The sequence below is a fragment of the Hypanus sabinus genome, chromosome 19 (genome assembly GCF_030144855.1).
Source record: "Hypanus sabinus isolate sHypSab1 chromosome 19, sHypSab1.hap1, whole genome shotgun sequence".
NCBI classification, from domain to species: domain Eukaryota; kingdom Metazoa; phylum Chordata; class Chondrichthyes; order Myliobatiformes; family Dasyatidae; genus Hypanus; species Hypanus sabinus.
Genome location: NC_082724.1, coordinates 1062623 through 1085091, shown reverse-complemented (window position 1 = coordinate 1085091; position 22469 = coordinate 1062623). Strand labels below are relative to the sequence as shown.

Here is a 22469-nt window from a genome sequence, read left to right as displayed (position 1 = left end):
ACGAGCAAGAAAGACTTAGAGCCAAATGCAGGCAAGAGGGACTAGCTCAGGTGGTCATCTTGGTCAGCGAAACACGAGCATTATTCTTCTTGTGAGGAGCATGCAGTTAACACCATTAGTCCTGTCCCCTTACAGGCGTTTATGTTAGTGTTTTTACTGAGAGGGAGATTGTGTTCTGCTAGGGTGTTCGCTTAATATTAAGTTGCTGAATTTTTTTGTCTTTCAGTGATTTCCTGATCTTGCCAGGATACATTGATTTCACCTCCGATCAAGTGGTGAGTTTCACAATTAAAGTCCTCAGTCTATTGAGTTGGGGACAGCACGAGGTAACTGTCTCACCCAACTGCCCTTTCCACTCTATCCCCTACTGCCTCAAAATACCTGTTGTGTTGCTCATAATTTGTTTCCTCCTGCATTACTGGTGTCCCACAGCACTGCAATGTGTGGCTGGAAAGTGGCGCTTTACAATGAAAATGGATTGAAGTTCGATTCTCATTGCTGTCTGTAGAGCTTGTACATCCTCCGGTTTCCTCTCACATTCCAAAGATGTTAATAAATTGTTAATAAAAATAAACTTGGCTACACAATCACGGGTGTACAGTGAGTACAGCAGGGGGCTGAGTACATAGCCTTGTGGGGCACTGGTGCTCAGAGTGATTGTAGACGAGAGCTTGTCCCCTATCTTTACAGCCTGGGTCCTGTCTGTGAGGAAGTTGAAGATCCAGCTGCAGATCTGAGTGCTAAGACCCAGGTTCTGGAGCTTAGGAATCAGTTTATTTGGAATGATGGTATTAAAGGCAGAGCTGTAGTCAATGAAAAGGAGCCTTACGTATGCGTCTTTATTCTCCAGGTGTTCTAAGGAGGAATGTAGTGCCAGAGAGATGGCATCTGCCTTTGACCTGTTGCTCCGGTAGGCTAATTGCAAAGCGTCGAGGTTGACCGTTAGGTTTTGGTTGATGTGTGCCATAACCAATCGCTCGAAGCACTTCATAGCAATTGTGTTAGAGCCAGAGGTCGACAGTCATTCAGGCATGCCATCTTGCTTTTCTTCAGCACCGGGATTATCGTTGCCTTCTTAAAACACGAGGGGATCTTAGACTGAAGCAGGGAGCAGTTGAAGATGGCAGTAAACACTCCGGCTAGCTCGCTTGCACAGACCCAGAGAACCCGTCCCAGGTCGCCATCTGGGCCCATCGCCTTCCTTGGATTTATCTTCAGGAAGGCTCTTCTAACGTCTTCCTCGGTGACGATGAATCTCGATGTCACCAGGTCAGGTTCATCCAGAGGGGGCGGGACGCTCCTCTTCTGTTCAAATCTTGCATAGAATATGTTAAGTTTGTCAGAAAGGGAGCACTACAGTTATTGATATTCCCAGCCTTTGCGCCCCATGATCTCATTTAGACTGTCATAGCCTACTGGCAACCCTCTGGTTAGCCTGGGCTTCCAACTTGGCTCGATATTGCCTCTTGGCGCCCTTAATGACTTCCGGTGTTCACACCTGGATTCCCTATAGCGACTGGTATCTCCAGACCTAAAAGCCGCAGCTCTAGCCTTCAAAAGGGACTGGACCTCATAATTCATCCAAGGCTTCCGGTTAGGGAATACCCAGATCGTCTTGCAAGACACACAGTCCTCTGCATTTCCGGTTAAAATCCGTGACAGCTGAGGCATACTCATCGAGGTTAGCTGCCGAGTCCTTGAATACTAACCAGTCCACCGATTCAAAGCAGTCAAGGAGGACCTCATCCATTTCCTCTGTCCAACGCGACACCACTTTTGACACCGTGACCTCCCGCTTCAGTTTCTGTTTGTAAGCCGGGAAGAGGAGTAAGGCCTGATGGTCCGATTTTCCGAAGTGAGGTCGTTGGACGAAACGGTAGGCATCCTTGACTGCTGTGTAGCAGTGGTCAACTATATTCGGGCCTCTAGTGGAGCAGGAGACACGTTGGTATAATTTTGGCAGTGCTTTTCTGAGGTTGGCTTGGTTAAAAGTTCCCGGCTGTAATGAGCAAAGCCTCTGGATACCTGGTCTCAAGTTCACTGATGTTGGCATACAGTGTATTCACAACACTCTCCACGTCCACCTGGGGGGGGGATGTAGACCGCTGTCAGTATTATCAAGGTGAATTCTTGTGGCAGATAATAAGGACGACACTTCACCAACAGATGTTCCAGGTCTGGACTGCAGGAGCTTGTCAGTGCTACTGTGTCTGAGCACCACGCAGTGTTGATCAGTAGGCAGACTCCACCTCCCTTCGTCTTGCCCGAAGACACAGTGCGGTCCATCTGATGGATCGAAAATCCCTCTGGCAGGATGGCGCAGTCGGGGGTGGCAGGGGAGAGCCAGGTCTCTGTGAAACTGAATACACAGCAGTTCTGCATCTCCCTGCAGTAAGTGAGTCTCCTTTTAAGATCATCCACCTTGTTCTCTATGGCTTGCACATTAGCTAGTAGGATGGTGGGCAGAGGGATCCTAATGCCCCTCTGCTTCAATCTGACCAGCGGCCCAGCTCTTTTCCCATGCCTCCTTGATAATTTGTGCATCTTTCCAGATTTCCATTGATGTAGTGTATTGTTGGGAGCTCTTTGAGGTTGATGGGACACATCCCGCAGACATCGATTGGCGGGTCACGTTGTCGGGCGCTTCAGGTTGGGCTCCGAAGCCGACACTTAATTCTGGAGGACCGGGCTGCCGGCTGAAACAAGTCTGTGAACTGTGTCTCGGTTGCGGAGGCCTCCTCTCCAGCCGGGCCTCGGGCTCGATTTCCGAGGTCGGCGACGGAGGCCTCACTTCCGGCAGCTGTGGATGGCCACCAGCGAGGCTCTACGGTGATCGCTCCGGGGAAGCGTCTGGGGTATCTTGAGGTCTCCGACACTTCTGTGTGTGCTCGTCTGCTTCGGAGAGGTGCTGTCGGAATGGGCCATGTCTCCAGGCGCTCCGACATGGTAGCAGGCCGCGGGTCTCCGGGAATGTGGTGGACCTCGGACCAGGCCTCGACAATCGGGTCCAGATAAGATCTGGAGTTGAAGCAATTCTGGCGCGTCGATGATCTCCAGCTGGGTCAGTAACTTCGTCAGGGTGTTGTTGATCTTGCTAGATGTAGCAAATTGGAGGTTTAGAAGGGTTTCTCAGGTATAGGATAGTGTAGAGGACAGTTTGCTTGGCAGAGCACATGCAGAGTCGCCAGTTACTGGCGCCAGCTTAAATACTATTTTATGATATGAGGGGCTGTTCCTGCACCATCTGCTCCCATGGCTTTATGTGACCCTGATCATGGGGGCTAAGCAGCTGCTACACCCTGCCCAAGGGTGACCTGCAGGCTAGCGGAGGGAAGGATCACCTCACACCTCCTTTGGTAAAGATGTATCTCCACCCTGTCACCCAGAGAGGTGGTATAGGGGTGTATATAATCATGAGGGGCATGGATTGGATGAATGCATTCAGTTTTTTTCCCCAGAACCGGGGAATCAAGAAATGGAGGCCACAGGGTTAAGGTGAGAGAGGAAACCTTTTTACACAGTTGGTGGTATCTATATGAAATGAGCTTCTATAAAAAGTGGTTGAGGCTGGTACAACAGCAATTTTTAAATGCCATTTGGACAAGTACACAGGATAAGTTTAGGAGGTTGGACAGAGTAGATGTGGAAAGGCTGTTTCCCTTGGTGGGTGAGTCCAGGACAAGAGGTCACAGTCTTAGAATTAGAGGGTACCTATTTAAAACAGCGATGAGGAGAAATTTTTTTAGCCGGAGGGTCATGGATTTATGGAATTCGTTTCCACATACAGCTGTGGAGGCCCAATCATTGAAGGTTTTTAAGGAGGAGATTGACAGGTATCTGATTAGTCAGGGTATCAAGGGATATGGGGAAAAAAAGCCGGAAATTGGAACGAGACAGGAGAATAGTTTAGCTCATGGTGGAGTGGTGGAGCAGACTCGATGGGCCGAATGGCCTACTTCTGCTTCTCTCTTGGCAGTAGAGGAGGCCATAGACCAGCATATGAGAATTGGGGGGGGGGGGGGAGGGAATTGGAGTTAAAATGGTTGGCTACTGGAAAATCTGCTTTTTTGCAGCTGGAGCAAAGATGCTCAACAATGTATAATATTTGAACAAAGTGGATTTTTTTCTTTTTCGCACCTATGTGCAAATTAATTTGTTAACCCTGCCTACTTAAGAATATAAGACCATAAGACAAAAGAGCAGAAGTCGGCCATTCAGCCCATCGAGTCTGCTCCGCCATTTCATCATGAGCTGATCCAATCTCCCCTTTAGTCCCATTCCCCCGCCTTCTCACCATAACTTTTGGTGCCCTGACTACTCAGATACCTATCAATCTCTGCCTTAAATACACCCAATGACTTGGCCTCCACTGCCACCCGTGGCAACAAATTCTGTAGACTTCACCTACCAAAACCATCTGGGTTTCATGATAGATAGCTAGAAGAGGAGATAGACTGAAGGTGGGATGGGGGAAGGGAGAGGGAGGGAATTACCGGAAGTTGGAGAATTCGATGTTCATACCAAGGGGCTGGAGACCAGACGGTAGATGAGATGTTGGTCCTCCAACCGAAGTTTGGCCTCATCATGGCAGTAGAGGAGGCCATGTATGGACATATCCGAATGGGAATGTGAAGGAGAATTGAAGTGAGTGGCAACCGGGAGATCCTGTCTCTTGTGGGGGACGGAGCGTAGGTGTTTGACGAAGTGGTCCCCCAATCTGCATCAGGTCTTGCCAATGTAGAGGAGGCCGCACCAGGATCACCGGATGCAATTGATCACCCCAACAGACTTGCAAGTGAAGTGTTGCCTCACCTGGAAGGACTGTTTGGGGCCCTGAATGGTGGTAAAGAGATGAGGTGTAGGGACTGGTGTAGCACTTAGGCTTACAGGGATAAGTGCCAGGTGGGAGCTCTGTGGGGAGGGACATGTGGATCAGGCAGTTGCGGAGGCAACGATCCCTGCAAAAAGCAGAGAGGGAAAGATGTCCTTAGTGGTGGGGTCCTGTTGAAGGTGGCGGAAGTTGAGGAGGATAATATGCTGGAGCCAGAGTCTGGTGGGGTGATAGGTGAGGACAAGGGGGATACGGTCCCTGTTGTGGTGATGGGAGGATGGGATGAGGGCTAAAGTGTGGGAAATGGAAGAGATGTGGGTGAGGGCATCATTGATGACGACAGAAGGGAAACCACGATTCTTAAAGAAAGAAGACATTTGGGATGTCCTGGAACGGAAAGCCTCATCCTTGGAGCAGATGCTGTGGTGACGGAGGAACTGGGAATAGGGGATAGAATTTTTGCATTTGGCAGGGTGGGAAAAGGTATAATCAAGGTAGTTATGGGAGTCAGTGGGTTTATAGAAGATGTCAATGGACAATCTATCTCCAGAGATGGAGACTGAGAGATCGAGAAGTGTCCGAGATGGACCAAGTGAATTTGAAGGCTGGGTGAAAGTTAGAGGGAAAGTCGATGAAATTGACAAGCTCAGCATGGGTGCAGGAAGCAGCACCAATGTAGTCGTCAATGTAGCGAAGGAAAAGTTGGGGAGCAGTACCAATATAGATTTGGAGCATAGACTGTTCCACATAACCCACGAAGAGGCAGGCATAGCTGGGGCCCATGCGAGTGCCCATAGCTACACCCTTGGTCTGGAGAAAGTGGGAAAAGCTGAAAGAGAAGTCATTAAGTGTGAGTACCAGTTCCGCCAACTTGAGAGTGTGGTGGTGTTGGGGAACTGGTGAGGTCTATTGTCCAGAAAGTAGCGGAGGGCTTTGAGGCCTTCTGGATGGGGAATTGAAGTGTATAAGGATTGGACATCCATTGTGAAAATGGATTGACATTGACATCACTTGTGAGTCTGTTGGGGTAATGTATTGCATCCGGTGATCCTGGTGCGGCCTCCTCTACATCGGCGATACCCGACACAGATTGGGGGACCGCTTCGTCAAGCACCTATGCTCCGTCCACCATGAGACAGGATCTCCTGGTTGCCACTCACTTCAACTCTCCTTCACATTCCCATTCGGATATGTCCATACATGGCCTCCTCTACTGCCATGATGAAGCCAAACTTCGGTTGGAGGACCAACATCTCATCTACCGTCTGGGTAGTCTCCAGCCCCTTGGTATGAACATCGAATTTTCCAACTTCCAGTAATTCCCTCCCTCTCCCTTCCCCATCCCACCTTCAGTCTGTCTCCTCTTCTAGCTGCCTATCACCTCTCCTGCCTCCCCTCCCCCACCCCTTGATCTTTCCTCTGATTGGTTTTCCACCCTCCCCCCACCTTCTTTATAGGGCCCCTGCCCCCTCCTTCTTTAGTCCTGATGAAGGGTCAGCCCGAAACATTGACTGCTCCTTTCAACGGATGCTGCCCGACCTGCTGAGTTTATTCAGCTTTTTTGTACATCTTGAAACAAAACATACACATGCATTCAAAATAGAAGGGGGAAAAAACAAGTCATTAAAAGAAAACACATTTTTAGACCAAGACCCTGAACGACAGGTCCTGCTAATTGATGGTTCCTGGCCGTCTAGCCTGTAATCCCACCAATCCAATGCTGGAGGGCAGTACCGATGGGAGAGGTCACCCCCAACTGGGCCCAGATGCTACAACACAAGCCTGAGGCCCAGTCCTCACTACAACAGGGCCCAGACGCCACGCTACAACACAGGCCTGAGGCCAAGTCCTCATTACAACCGAGGCAATGCTGCTGCCTCATCGCCTGTTTTGACATCAAATAAGGGAAGCGGGCCTGCGGCAATCAATGTCCAACAGGGTCTTGTGACTGCAAAAGAAATAGTCTAAGTCAGTCATGGTTTCACTGCATGCCGCCTGGGCACCAACTCCAGTGCCTGCCAAGCAGCAGACAGCAGCACCCAGGGCAACTCTTCCAAACTCAATCCACTCCTCATGCGATCTGACTCGACTCTCAGCCGGATGGAGTGACTCGCCTTCTCTGAATTGCTCCTACTCCCCGACAGCTACTCCAATCAATAATCAGTTCATTGATGTGGTAAACCTGCTGTAAGTGTGGTTACTGGAGTCAAAGATAGTCTTACTATGTATAAATACATATTTAATAAAGAGAAAGCACCTTTAGCTGATCCCCGTAAGGCCGCTGTGTATATACACGCTGCCAACTTACCAGAGGAAACCTGCTGACTATTGAAAGACCTAGCTAGAGTAGACGTGGAATGAATGTTTCCAATAGTAGGAGAGTCTATGACCAGAGCACACAGCCTCAGAATAGAGAAACATCCTTTTAGAACAAAGTTGAGGAGGAATTTCTTTAGCTAGGGGGTGGCGAATCTGTTGAATTTATTACCGCAGACGGCTATCGAGGCCAAGTCATTGGGTATATTGAAAGAGGAGGTTGACAGGTTTGTGGTTAGTCAGGGTATCAAAGGTTATAAGGAGAAGCAGAAAATGGGATTGAGAGGGATAATAAATCAGCCATGATGGAATGGTAATGCAGACCTGATGTCTTGATTCTGTTCCTACCTCTGATAGTCTTGCCGACACAGATTCATATGGAGAGGTTTTGTCTTGGAGATGGGGTGGGTGAGGGTGGGGTTTGGTAGTACTGAGTACCAGCACTGTATAAAATCAGTGTCTGATGCCATGTGCTGGTATTTGCATCAGCCCCAGACCATAAGACATAGGAACATCTTTCGACCATTTGGACCATTGAGTCTGCTCTGCCATTTCATCATGGCTGATCCAATTTTCCTCTTAGCCCCAATCTCCTGCCTTCTACCCGTATCCCTTCATGCCTGATAAATCAAAAATCTATCAACCTCTGCTTTAAATATACATAAAGACTTGTCTCCACAGCTGCCTGTAGCAAAGAATTCCACAGATTCACCACTCTCTGTCTAAGGAAATTTCTCCTCATCTCCATTCTAAAAGGATGCTCCTCTATTCAGAGAGCTGGGATTTGATTCCAGCCTGGACCTCCAGACCTCTCTGGATGACTGATTGCCTTGTATACGTGGATCACATGGAGATTGGACTGGTTTTAGCACGGTTCAGTCTGGAATGAATGACATTACAGGTGGATGTTTATTTGTGCACAGGTCTGTATTGTAGCTGAGAGGTCTGGTGTGATATAAGTTCCTGTTCCTGTACAGGAGACTTTAGGGATCAATTGGTATTTGGGGTTGTATCTCCATGCATGGGTTCTTCCATTATTGCTGGTCTCAGAAGAGAATTGAAAGTGGCTCGGCCCAGTTCAGGCTGTTGGGTAAACACGCACACTGATTCAGTTCCTGTCTCTGTGCACAGGACCTTACCTCTGCCCTCACCAAGAAGATCACACTAAAGACACCTCTGGTCTCCTCCCCGATGGACACAGTGACCGAAGCCAATATGGCCATTGCGATGGCGGTGAGTGAACTGGACGGGGGGTGGGGGGGGGTTGGGTGAGGAAGCCCCTCAGTTAGTTCAGTAATGTATCACCCCAAGGAGCCACATGAATTGCAACAGTCCTATTGGTTTTCCAGTGGAGTAAAGGGAATTAGAGACAGGAGCTGGCCAAAGTTGATTGGAAGGGAGCACTACCAAGGATGACAGCAGAGCAGCAATGGCTGGAGTTTCTGGAAGAAATTCAGAAGGTGCAGGAAAGATACATTCCAAAGATGAAGTATTCTAAAGGGAGGATGAGGCATCAGTGGCTGATGAAGGAAGACAAAGACAACATAAAGCAAAAGAGAGGGCATATAATAGAGCAAAAAGTAGTGGGAAGCTTTTAAAAACCAACAGAAGGCTACTAAAAAGCAATAAGGTGAGAAAAGATGAAATATGAAGGTAAACTATGCAATAATATCAAAGAAGATACCAAAAGGTTTTCAGATATATAAAGAGTAAAAGACAAGTGGGAGTGGATATTAGACTGCTGGAAAATGAAGCTGAAGAGGTAGTAATGGGGAACAAAGAAATGGCAGTCATACTTAATAAGTACATCATGATGTTCTTCACTTTGGAAGACAATAGTAGTATACCAGAAATTACAGAGTGTGAGGGGCAGAAGTGAGTGTAGCTGCTATTACAAAGGAGAAGGTGTTTGGGAAACTGAATGGTCTAAAGGTAGGTTGGACCAGATGGTGTGCACCCCAGGGTTTGGAAAGAGATGGCTGAAGAGATTGTGGAGGCATTAGTAATGAAAATTCAAGAATCACTGGAATCTGGAATGGTTCCAGAGGAATTGAAAATTGCAAATGTCACTGCATTCTTACAGAAGTGAGGGAAGTAGAAGAAAGGAAATTATAGGCCAGTTAGTCTGATTTAAGTGTTGGGAAGATGTTGGAGATCATTATTAAAAATGAGGTTTTGGGGTACTTGGGGCACATGATAAAATAGGCCAAAGTCAGCTTAGTTTCCTTAAGGGAAATCTTGCCTTACAAATCTGTTGGAAATTTTTAAGGAAGTAAGAGGCATGATAGACAAAGGAGAATCATTTGATGTGGTGTACTTGGATCTTCAGAAGGCCTTTGACAAGGTACCACACATGAGGCTGCTTAGCAAGAGTTCATGGTATTGCAGGAAAACATCTAGCTTGGATAGAAGATTGGCTGAGTGGCAGGAGGCAGAGAACGGGACTTAAGGGGCATTTTCTGATTGGCTTCCAGTGACTAGTGGTGTTGCACAGGGCTCTGTGTTTGGAACTCTTCATGTTATATGCCAATGATTTGGACACAGGAATTGATGGATTTGTGGCCATGTTTGCAGGTGATACGAAGACAGTTGGAGGTGAGAGTAGTGCAAATGAAATAGGGAGTCTGTAGAAGGACTCGGACAGATTGGGAGAATGGACAAAGAAGTGGCAGGTGGAATAGAGTGTTGGGAAGTAAGTGGTCATGCACGTTGGTAGAAGGAATAAAAGCAAATGGAGAGAAGGTTCAAAAATATGATGTGAAAAGGGACTTGAGAGTCTTTGTGCAGGATTCCCTGCATGTTAACCAACACCCAATATTACTTCCATGTTCAAAGGAGGTAGATGGATGGTGGGGAACGATGAAATTTAAGATCCTGAGCTGAGATGCATGCTTTTGGGGAATCAGGGTCTGGGTGAGCTTGTCCATGGACACTGACTGCTGTCAGATGTTGGGATGGCAGGGTGATGCAATGGGTGTGGTGTGTTGAGGTGATGTTGGGGTACAGGATAGGTTATTGGGGGGATGTTGGTGTGCTTATATGTTAGGGTAAGGGGTGTTGGGATGGTGTTGGTGTGTCAGGGTAAGGGTGTTGGGCTGACATTAAGGTGTTTTGTGCAGAGTTTGTGTCTGATGGTCTCTTCTTTTCCCCTCCCCTCCCCACTCTGCCCACAGCTAATGGGAGGAATCGGTTTCATTCACCACAACTGCACCCCTGAGTTCCAGGCCAACCAAGTGCGCAGGGTGAAGGTACGGACCCTTTCCCCAAGGTGGGGGTGTCTCGGTGAAGTCTGCTCCATTAGGGAGGAGGTGGTGGGGATGAGGGGGATTGGGGTCCTGGTGAAGGGGTGGGGCTTGTTCATGAATGGTGATCAGATATGAGGTGTGGTGGGTGCCATTTAGTGACAGTGGGGGTATTGGGATCATATGAGATCAGGGTAGGGTGATTTGGGTCAGAGGTTAGGTTGGTGTCAGAGACCAGATAGAGTTGCGAGTTGGTTCGGAGGTTGGGATTGTGGTGAGGGTCTGGGCTTGGGTCGAAGATGGGGAGTCAGGCTGGGGTTTTGGATAAGGGGTGGATGGTCAGGCTGTGTGACTGGCTAACTGTGATGGGGGTTTCCAGAAATACGAACAGGGATTCATCACGGACCCAGTGGTGATGAGCCCCCGGGATCAGGTCCGCGACGTTTTCGAGGCAAAGGCTCGGCACGGGTTCTGCGGGATTCCCATCACCGATTCTGGAAAGCTGGGGGGGAAACTGGTTGGAATCATCTCATCCCGAGACATCGACTTTCTGACACAGGAGAAGCACGACCTCCCGCTGGCTGAGGTATGTGGAGGGGCTGCAAGGCCGAGATGTGGGAAGAGGTAGCTGGGTTCAGACACATCCTACAGCTGGGGTGGGGGAATTAGCCCAGGGATGACCCAGTGAAGGGGGCCATTGGCTGTGGAAGTGGTTATTGGGCTGTGATGGCAGAAGTCCTCTTGCACTGTCATTCAGTGAAGATCCACTGTTCATTCCCACTTTTTGGTTGGGGTTGGGGGTTTGGAAGGTTGGGCGATGTCAGACAGGAATTCAGGCATTCCTGGGGTCAAGGCTCGGCATTGGGCATTGTTCAGGGTCAGCGGTCAGATGTCGACAGGGTAGGCCATTGTGGGAGTCCTTTAATGCCGTGGTTGAAGGTTGGGGTGTTGTGGGTGATGAGGGTCAGGTGTTGGGGGTTACTGGGGTCAGATTCAGGCATTGCCAGGGTCAAGGTTTGAGGTGCATTGAGGATTGGAGGTCTAGCATTATCAGGGTCTATGATCGGGGTGGGGCCTACTGACCTCTGACCCTCTGCTGCAGGTGATGACAAGGAGGGAGGACCTGGTCGTGGCTCCAGCGGCCATTACCCTGAAGGAGGCCAACGAGATACTGCAAAGGAGCAAGAAAGGTGCTGATGGCTAGTGACCACGGGTGACTATTACTGACTGCTGGTGATCATTAATGACTGCTGCCAGCCGTTCCTGACCACTGGTGATAGCTACAGACTGTGGAGGGGTCCTGAGGTAGGGGGTGGAGAACCAGAAACACTGCACCCTTTACTGTGACCCCTCGGTAAGAGGAGTGGGGAGTAGGGATGGGGTGGAGCGTGATCTTTAGGAGTGGGTGGTGTGAATCACCAGCTGAACTCTGCCCCACCCCCTTCCCCCAGGGAAGCTCCCAATCGTTAATGAGGATGACCAGCTGGTGGCCATCATCGCTCGGACCGACCTGAAGAAGAACCGGGACTACCCCCTCGCCTCCAAGGACTCCCGCAAGCAGCTGCTGTGTGGGGCAGCCATCGGCACCCATGCTGACGACAAATATCGGCTCGACCTCCTGGTGCAGGCAGGGGTGGACGCTGTGGTCCTGGTGAGTACCCCATTCTCACTGACAAATTGGCATTATTTGTGGCGCCATCCCATCGTGAGAGTCAGTGTGGTTTGGGGGAGGGAAGAGATTTATTTGCCCATGTGGGGAAGAGGAGGGCAAAGAATCGATCATGAGGGAGTCAGTATACCTCCCCCCTTTGTTTTCTGCAGGATTCCTCGCAGGGAAACTCCATTTTCCAGATCCATATGATCCAGCACATTAAAGAAAAGTATCCAGACTTGCAGGTTATTGGCGGGAATGGTGAGTGAACTCAGTGTCTGGGTGTTGGCAGTGTTCTGAAAGAATCCCTGCAGAAACCTATGGTTCTGTGTCCATGATCCACGTGCGGTTTGGTGCTGACATGGATTCCCACAGTCTGTTCCACTTTTGGTGTGTGTCTTGTCTGCACTGTCTTCCCCTGACCACCTGCCTGCCTCACTTCCCACATCTCGCACAGTGTGGTTATGTCGGCTGGTTTTATCTGACAGTTCTGGTTTTATCCTCGTTCACCCCCCCCCCCCCCCCCCCCCCATATACAGTGGTGACAGCCGCGCAGGCGAAGAACCTGATCGACGCTGGGGTGGATGCTCTGCGAGTGGGGATGGGCAGCGGCTCTATCTGCATCACACAAGAAGGTAGGATCAGAATTCCTGAGCACTGGGGTTCCTCTGGGATATTCTGCTTTCTGTCTCCCTCTGACTCATGTCTGCCCCTTGATGGCACTTTATTCCTGGCTCCCTAAACACTGCCCCTCCCCTTCATCCGTGGCACTGCTTGTTCCCTGGTCATTTACTTTTGTCCTCTCTTGCTCTCTGGAACCAACAGCATAGGAACAGGCCATTTGGCCCAACACATCTGCGCTGACCAAGATACTGAATTCCTTCTGCCTGAACAGGGTCCCTACCCCTCCTTTACCTGCCTGACCATGCGTCTGTCCAATGGCCTCTGAACTACCATTGTCGTATCTGCCTACACCACTACCCCTGGCAGCACCCACCACTCTGTGTGTGATGAAAGATAGAAATCTCACTGCCTCTCTCACTCTCTCAGGTGTAGGGTGTGTGGGATCAGTAATTGTTCTGTGAAGATTACTTGCCCACCTTCAGCTGAGCTCTCACCTTTGCGGCTGCCCTGCATCCTTGGGGTTACACAAACGAGGGCTTGAGATTCAGCTTCCTATGCAGGTGCTGGGTAAAAGGTAACCACACCAGTGGGTGTGTGCAGGGTCTGGAGAAGGTACTACAGCTCAGAGCCAGGGCCCTGATATTTGACAGTCAGGGTTAATGACTGATAACTGGACTGTCAGTGCCATTAGACCGTTCAACATAGGAGCAGAATCAGGCCATTCAGCCCATTGAGTCTGCTCTGCCATTCCATCACGGCTGATATATTATCCTACTCAACCGTATTCTCCTGCCTTGTCCCCGTAACCTATGACTCCCTGACAAATCAAGCACCTATCAATCTGTGTTTTAAATATACTTAAAGACTTGGTCTCCACAGCTGTCTGCACCAGTGAATTCCACAGACTCACCACTCTCTGGCTAAAAAAAATTCCTCCTCAGCTCTGTTCTAAATTGACATCTCTTTATTCTGAGGCTGTGCACTGTGGTCCTAGACTCCCCGACTATAGGAAACATCCTCTCTAGGTCAGTGACATGTTTGCTGCTGAGGTGGGGAGAGGGAGTGGCATGGGTACAGTGAACAGGCGGAGCGAGGGTGGGAAGCATGATGCACCAGTTTTAGAATATTGGGATTCAGGGACCGGAGTGGAGATACGGGAAGGTGGGGGGGCGGGGGGGAGAACAGTAGCAGATGCAGAAATCTGAAGCAAGACGCAGTCAGCTGGGTAGGGGACAGTGGGTGGTTGGGGTGGAGGGGGTAGAGGGACTTGGCCCAGAGTTTAAAAGGACAAGGGGAGAAACGAGTGGACAGTCTGGGTCTGAGAAATGTTCCATCTGCTTGGGGCAAATGACGGGGAGATGGGTCAGTAGAATTCCCTCTGGTCTCTGAATCTCGGAATATTTATCCTAAGAAGCTGATTGTGGGCCATTAGTGAGGGTGAGGGAGAGTTGCTAATGGAGGATGTGGGAGTGGGAAGGGTGTTCCCACTGGGTACATTATGTTGGTGACCATGTCAGTGAGGGGCGGTGGGAGCAGTGGGATAATGGACCTGGGAAGGTGGGGGAATGGTGCCTGTGGGTTAGATGTGACCTCCGGTCAATCTTATGATGGATCTTTTCTCACCTCCAGTTCTCCTCTCTTGCCTCTCTGCACTCACTGTAACACCCGCCCTTTCTTCTCTCTTTCTCTCTCCACACTCTGATTCAGCTGCACCCAAGATTCCTCCAGACATAAAGTCTCTCAGCCCCAAACTCCCGTCGACTGTGTCGGGCTCCTTTAGTAAGTGTTTCTTCGGGTGCTGGGCTGTGACTGTCTTCTGTTTGCTCCCCTCCCTGCTGCACCCAACCCCATCACTGGCTCTCTGTCCTGTGTGGCTGCACGTCACTAACCCAAGTGCCTGCAACACCAGCCTGTGTGTGACTGTGTGAGTGAGATGAAGTCTGTGAGGAAACACAATGGGTAGTGAGGAGGAGTGATGAATGGACAAGTCTAAAGGTGACAGCACAGGGTCACGAGATGAGGAAAGTGTACATGTTCTGGCAAGGCAGAGCAGGGAGGTTCTGATAAATCTTTGCAGAAGTCATAGCTGGGATACCGTGTGTAGTTCGACAACATAGAACAATACAGCATAGGAACAGGCCCTTCAGCCCAAATTGTTGGGCCAAATTAGTAATCAACTGACCAACTAAACAAATTCCTTCTGTCTATACAATGTCCATATCCTTTCATTTCCCTCACAATCACATTCCCCTTTCTAAATGTCTCTAATGTATCTGCCTCTACCACCATCCCAAACTGCACATTCCACATACCCACCACTCTGTTTTTTAAAAAAAACTTGCTCCTCACATCTCCTTTGAACTCAACCCCCTCAAAGTTCAAAGTAAATTTATTACCAAAGTACACATATGTCACCATATACAACCCTGAGATTCATTTTCTTGTGAGTATTCTCAGTAAATCCAAGAAACACAATAGAATGAATGAAAGACCACACACAAAAGGACGGACAGCAAACTATGCAAATACAAAAGACAATAAAAAAATACTAAGCAATAAGTGTCAAGACCATGATATGAAGAGTTCTGAAGAGTGAGCCCGTAGGTTGTGTTAATAAGTTGAGTGAAGTTATCCCCTCTGGTTCAAGATCCTAATGGTTTAGGGGTAGTAACTGTTCCTAAACCTGGTGGTGTGAATACCGAAGCTCCTGTACCTTCTTCCTGATGACACAGCAGCAAGGAGAGATCCTGACCTGGGTGGTGATGGATATTGCTTTCCAGTGACTGTGCTCCCTGTAGATGTGCTTAATGGTGGGAATGCTTTACCCATGATAGACTGGGCTGCATCCATTACTTTTTGTAGGGTTTTCCATTTAAAGACATCGGTGTTTCCATACCAAGCTGTGATGCAGCCAATCAATGTACATCTATAGAGGCTTGTCAGAGTTTTAGATGTCACACCAAATCTTTGCAAACTCCTAAGAAAGTAGAAGTGTTGCTGTGCTTCCTTCATAATTGTACTTACTTGCTGGGCCCAGGACAGGTCCTCTGAAATGATAACACCAAAGAATTTAAAGTTGTGGGCTCTCTCCACCTCTGATTTCCTCATGAGGACTGGCTCATGGACCTTTGGTTTCCTCCTTTGGAAGTCAATAATCAGCTCCTTGGTCTCGTTGAGACTGAGTAAAAAATGGTTGTGGCACCACTCAGCCAGATTTTCAGTCTCTCTCCTTATGCTGACTCCTCACCACCTTTGATTCAGCCAACGACAGTGGTGACCTCAGCAAACTTAAATATGGCAATGGAGCTGTGCTTAGCCACACAGTCATAAGTATGAGCAAGTAGAGCAGGGGGCTAAGCACACAGTCTTGTGGTGCACCTATGCTGATGGAGATTGTGGAGGAGATGTTGTTGCAAATCCAAACTAACTGGTTTCAAGTGAGGAAATTGAGGATCTAATTGCACAAGGAGGTATTGAGGTCAAAGTCTTGAAGCTTACTGATTAGTTTTGAGGGGACGGTAGTATTGAATGCCGAACTGTAGTTGATAAAGAGCATCTTGATGTATGCATCTTCACTGTCCACATATTCCAGAGTTGTGTGAAGAGCCAATGAAATGGCATCTGCTGTTAATTTCTGTTCCAGTAGGCAAATTGGAGTGGCAGGAGTTCATCACTAACCTCTCAAAGCCTTCTTCACAGTGGATGTTAGTGCTACTGGACGATAGTCATTGAGGCCTGCTTGAAGCAGGTGAATATCTCATACTGCCTGAGCGAGAGGTTAACGATCTCAGTGACACTCCAGTCAGTTATCAGCACAGGTCTTTAGTACTTGGCCAGGTTCCCCATCTGGGCCGGATGTTTTCTGTGGGTTCACCCTCCTGAAGAATGCTCTCATGTTGGTTTCAGAGACTAAAATGGCAGGGTCATCGGGGGCTGTGGGAGCTCGTGAAGGTTCCTCCATGATTTGACACCTTAAATGCAAGCCCTCTGGTATTAGTTATTTTGACCGTGGGGGAGAAAAGATCTTGTCTATCTCTTCCATCTATGCCTCTCTTAATCTTAGAAACTTCAAACAGATCTTCCCCTCAGCCTGTGTCACTCCAGAGAGAACAACCTAAGTTTGTCCAACCTCTCGTTATAGCCCATGCTCTCTAATCCAGGCAGCATTCTGGTATTATGTGGTTTACTGGAGATCTTCCTCAGGATGATCTTACTGGGGATGGAGTGTGTCAGTTAAGTGGAGAGATTGGATAGGCTAGGGCTGTTTTCCATGGAGTGAACAAAGTTGAGGGGTGACCTTATAGAGGTTTATAAATTCACAAGGGGTGGAGTTAGATGGTGGTGAATCAAAAACCAGAGTGCAGAGATTTAAGGTGAGAGGAGAAAGATTTAACTGAGGATTGGGGTGGGGGCTATGGACTGAGCTGCCAGAGGAAGTGGGAGAGTTGGTACAGCTGTTACGTTTGGAAGATATTTGTGTAATGATGTAGATCAGAAAGATTAGAAAAGACAAATGAGACTGACTTGGGTAGACATGTGGTCAGCATCAGAAAATGTGCCGATGGACCTGTCTTTGTGCTGTGTTTGACTCTGTAAGTGACATACAGAATGGGTGGTGAGAAATGCTTCCCCCACAGCAGATGTGTGTAAAGCTAGAGGTCACAGCTGCAAGGTAAGGGGGAGGGTGTCTGGGGAAGAGTATTTAGGTTTGGGATCTGGATAGCACTTCCTAAGGGGACCATGGGGGCAGAGACTCTCACATCATTTAACTGCATGGGGACTTATCACCCAGGTGGAGATGTGTACAGACTGACTGATGCTCCTTCGGATTCGTCTAGATGGGTCCTGGATGGTCAGTGTGTACGTGACAGGCTGAAGGGCCTGTTCCTTAGGCACTGATTATTGGACGTTGATGCCCAGCGAGTATATGAAGTGAATGAAACTTCTGTTTTCATCTAAATTTCCTTTTATTTGCTGTTATCTGAGATGTACTGGAGTGTGTGGAGGGATCTTCACTTTATGTCTGGCACCAGGAGAGCTTTGATCAGCGGCCATTCAGATGTTGGAAATTTTGAGAGGATAGGACTTCAGTTAGGTCCACTATCCAAGTACAAAAGGTAGCAGCGGATCATTACAGCGAAAAAGAACTTTGATCAGCAACCATTCGGAGTTTAGGATTGTTTAGCAAAGAGCAAATTAAACAAAGGTGGTGGCATGCTGCAGCCCTTGTCTGAGTGGGCAGAATCAGAGTGGTGATCTTGGCATTAGCTGTTGGAGGCTTCAGTCAGAGAAAGCAAAGAAAAGAAAAGCTCTAGGTTAAGTTTTTCTCCCTTCCCTTCTATATATCTGCTCAGTTAGGACAGCAGAGATGCCAGGCAGGATAGATGAATGCTCCTTCTGTGGGATGTGGGAAGGCAGGAAGACCTCCTGCATCCCTGACAACTACAACTACGTGACGTGCATCCAGCTGCAGCTCCTTACAATCCACATTAAGGAACTGGATAAACTCTGGATAATTTGGGAGGCTGAAGGGACATGTAGAGAGGTAGTGATACTCAAGGAGCAGGGCACAGGAGAAAGAGTGACAGTCAGGAAGGGGAAAGGGGTTAAGGAGCCAGTGCAGAGTACCCCTGTGGCCATTCCCCTCAGGAGCAGCAGGTATATTACTTTCATTACTATCTAGAGGCGGTGGGGAGGTGGTGGTTGACCTAACAGAGGAAAGCCACAGTGGTTGGGTCTCTGCCTCTGTGACTGAGATGGGAAGGAGAAAAGGCACGCTATAGTGATGGGGGATTCGTTAAGGGAATGGATAGGGGGTTTTGTGGGTGGGAACAAGATTCCCAGGTACCAGGGTCTGGGGATATCTCTGATCGAGTTCTCAGCATTCTAAGTGGGAGAGTGAACAGTCAGAAGCCGTGGTCCATGTAGGTACTAATGAAATAGGTAGAACGAGTGACGAAGTTCTGCATGGGGAATTGTGTGCTAAGTTAAAGGGTAGCACCTCCAGGACTGTGATCTCAGGATTGCTAACCGTGCCATGTGCTGGTGAGCCCAGAACTAGGAAGATTATACAGTTTAATACGTGGCTAAGGAGTTGATGTCGGAGGGAGGACATAGATTTTTGGATCATTAGGCACCTTTCCATTGGGATCATTGGGACCTGTACAGAAGGGATGGTTTGCACCTGAACTGGAGGGGAACTAATATCTTACCAGGAAGGTTTGTTAATGCTGCATGGTGTAGTTTAGAGTTGTGGGGGGATGGGACCCAGAGTGTCAGAACAGTTAGTGGAGAGGTTGGAAGTTTGGTTGATTTCCAAGCTTGGCAAAATTTTGGCTCCAATCAAGAAGCCATCATCAACGCACACAGAAAGTGTTGACTGTTCCGGGGTCTGAATGGATATTGATGTGGTTGGCTGATTCAAAACACTGAACAGTTTAGCAGTAGAGGTTTCTAATTGGCTTGCTTTGAGGGAGGTCCGCTGGAAGTGTTTGCTTCGCTGTACAGATTCCGAGAATATTGGTGATACATTGATTGTTGATGTCTTTTCTATGTACGGGTTCATATACCGGATCTGTGTTGAAGAGTTTGTTGACGAATCCTTCTGTCGAGATCCATGCTTCCAAGAAATTCTCATTGTTTTCTTGTTCTAGCTTGAATCAAGACTCTGGCTGTCATATGGTTAAATCGGTGACTTTCTTCATTTTTGTGAGCTGATACTAACAAGATGGGTCATGCCTTCTGCTCGCTAGCTGATGCTCGTGTAGCCTGATTGATAGTTTGACCAACATAGTACTTCTTGTGTTGCAGTCACTATACTGCAGATAACATTTGTTCTATCAGTGACGTCTTGTTGTTCTTTGAGTTTTGATGAGTTCCTCCTCGAAGTTGCAGTCGGTTTGTGAGCAACTGTGATGTTGTTTTGCTGAACCAGTCTTGCTGTCAATTTCAAGATGTTTTTTATGTATGGCAATACAATTCATTTATTCATCGTTTGTGTAGTTTGTATATTTGGGTTTCTGACTGAAGCACCTTCGAATGAAGCTTTGTGGGTATCCATTCTATTGAAAGGTCTTCCAGTTTTGTGTCTGTGGTGTTGCAATGGGACTCAATCACAAGGCCATAAGGCATAGGAGCAGAAATAGGACATTTGCCCATTGAGTCTGCTCAGCCATTCAATCATGGCTGATCCTTTCTTTCCCCTCCTCAGCCCCATTCACCATCCTTCTCCCCATAACCTTTGATGCTGTGTCCAGTTGAGTACCTCTCAGTCTCTGCCTTAAACACACCCAATGACCCGGCCTCCACAGCTACCTGTGGTAATAATTACCACAAATTTACCACCCTCTGCCAAAAGAAATTTCTCCACATCTTTGTTTTAAGTAGGCACCCCTCTATTATGAGGCTGTGCCCTCTTGCCCTAGACTCCTCCACCATGGGAAACATCCTTTCCACATCCTCTGTCTAGGCCATTCAACATTTGAAAGGTTTCAGTGAGATCCCCCCTCATCTTTCTAAATTCCAGTGAGTACTGACCCAGTGCTATCAAACATTCCTCATATGATAACCCTTTCATTCCCGGAATCATCCTTGTGAACTTCCTCTGAGCCCTCTCTAATGCTGGCATGTTTTTTTTAGATGGGCTTGTGCACAATACTCAAGGTGATGCCTCACCAGTGCCTTATAAAACCTCTACATCACACTCCTGTTCTTGTATTCTAGTCCTCTTGAAATAAATGTTAACATTGCATTTGCCTTCCTCACCACCAGCCCTACCTGCAAGTTAACCTTTAGGGTGTCTGCACATGAACTTCCAAGTCCCTTTGCCTCACAGAATTTGGATTTTCTCCCCGTTTAGAAAATGGTCTGCGCACTTATTTCTACTACCAAAATGCATGACCATACATTTCCCAACATTGTATTTCATTGGCCACTTTCTTGTCTATTCTCCTAATCTGTCCAAGTCTTTCTGCAGCCTACCCATATCCTCAGCACTACCTGCCCTTCCACCAATCTTTGTATCATCTGTAAACTTGGGAACAAAGCATCTATTCCATCATCTGAATCATTGATATGCAGCATAAAAAGATGTGGCCGCAACACTGACCCCTGCGGAACACCACTAATCACTGCCAGCCAACCAGACAAGGATCCTTTTTTCCCCACTCACTGCCTCCTACTAATCAATCAGTGGTCTAATCATGCCAGGAACTTTCCTGTAATACCATGGGCTCTTAACGTGGTAAGCAGCCTCGTGAGGCACCTTGTCAAAGGCCTTCTGAAAGTCCAAATATACAACATCCATTGCATCCCTTTCATCTTTCCTACTTATAGTCTCTTCAAAGAATCACAACAGATTTGCCAGGCAAAATTTTCCCATAAGGAAACCATGCTGACTTTGTCCTATCTTGTCCTGTGTCACTAAGTACTCTGTCACCTCATCCTTAACAATTGACTCCCAACATCTCCCAACACTGAGGACTGGCTAACTGGTCTATAATTTTCCAGTACACATCATGCCAGAGTCCAATGATTTTTGAAGGAATTGCTAATACCACCATAATCTCTAACGCTACCTCTTTCAGAACCTTAGGGTGCAGTTCATCTGCTCCAGGTGACTTGTGTACCTCTTATGTCTTTCAGCTTTCTGAGCACCTTCTCCCTTGTAATAGTAACTGCACCCACTTCTCTTCCCTCACACCCTTCAAGATCTGGCACACTGCTAGCATCTCCCACAGTGAAGACTGATGCAAAATGCTCAGTTACTTAATCAGCCATCCCCTTGTGCACCATTATTATTCCTCCTGCTCATTTTCTAGTGGTCCTATGTCCACTCTCATTTCTCTTTTCTATTTTACATACTTGTAAAAGCTTTTAATATCCACTCTAATATTGTTTGCGAGCTTGCTTTCAAATTTCATCTTTTTCCCTTCTAATGATTCTTTTAGTTGCTCTCTTCAAAGGTTTTTAAAAGCTTCCCAATCCTGTGTCTTCCCACTAATTTTTGCTTTGTTGTTTGCCCTCTTTTTTACATTAGCTTTGACTTCCTTGTCAGCCATGGTTGTATAATTTTGCCATTTAAGTATTTCTTTGTATTTGGAATACACATGTCCTGCACCTTCTCAATTTTTCCCAGAAACTCACGCCATTGCTGCTCTGCTGTCATCCCTGCCAGCATCTCCAATTTACTTCTGTCAACTCCTCTCTCAGACCACTGTAATTTCTTTTCATTCTGCTGTAATACTGCTACAGACTTTACTTTCTCCCTATCAGATTTCAAGTTGAACTCAATCATATTGTGATCAGTGGTTCCTAAGGGTTCTTTTACCCTAAGCTCCCTATACAATATGTAACCTCAGACATTCAGCTCCCAGCTACAAACATCGTTCAGCCACGATTCAGTGATGGACACAACATCGTACCTGACAATCTAATAACGTAACAAGGTCATCCACCTTATCTCTTGTACTCCAAGCATTGAGATATAACACTGAGTGCTGCATTTACTATCCTTTTTGATTCTGCATCCTTAATACACTGATACTCACCCTGCTAGCTGCAATTTTGTCCTATCATCTGCCTGCCCTTCCTGACAGTCTGACTGCACCACATCTTTGTTTCTTCACCATCCATCCTATCCTGAGTCCCTTCATTCCAGTTCCTATCCACCTGCCAAATTAGTTTAAACCCTCCTTGTGAGAACATTAGTCTCCCTCAGGTTCAGGTACAACCCGTCACTTTTGAACAGTCATACCTCCCCCAGAAGAGATCCCAATGAACCAAGAACCTGAAGAACTGTCCCTGC

General features: G+C 47.7%; 1 protein-coding gene across 1 annotated transcript in view; it reads left to right on the top strand.

Annotated features, from left to right (window-relative positions):
* Nucleotides 1-22469, top strand: part of LOC132377646 (inosine-5'-monophosphate dehydrogenase 2) — a 38712-nt gene that overhangs the window by 8596 nt on the left and 7647 nt on the right. Inside the window, exons 2-9 of the mRNA XM_059943837.1 lie at nt 227-275; nt 8279-8380; nt 10321-10395; nt 10769-10975; nt 11492-11579; nt 11841-12040; nt 12211-12301; nt 12580-12675. Of these exons, the coding sequence (XP_059799820.1) occupies nt 227-275; nt 8279-8380; nt 10321-10395; nt 10769-10975; nt 11492-11579; nt 11841-12040; nt 12211-12301; nt 12580-12675 (908 nt within the window). The remainder of the gene's footprint in view (nt 1-226; nt 276-8278; nt 8381-10320; nt 10396-10768; nt 10976-11491; nt 11580-11840; nt 12041-12210; nt 12302-12579; nt 12676-22469) is intronic.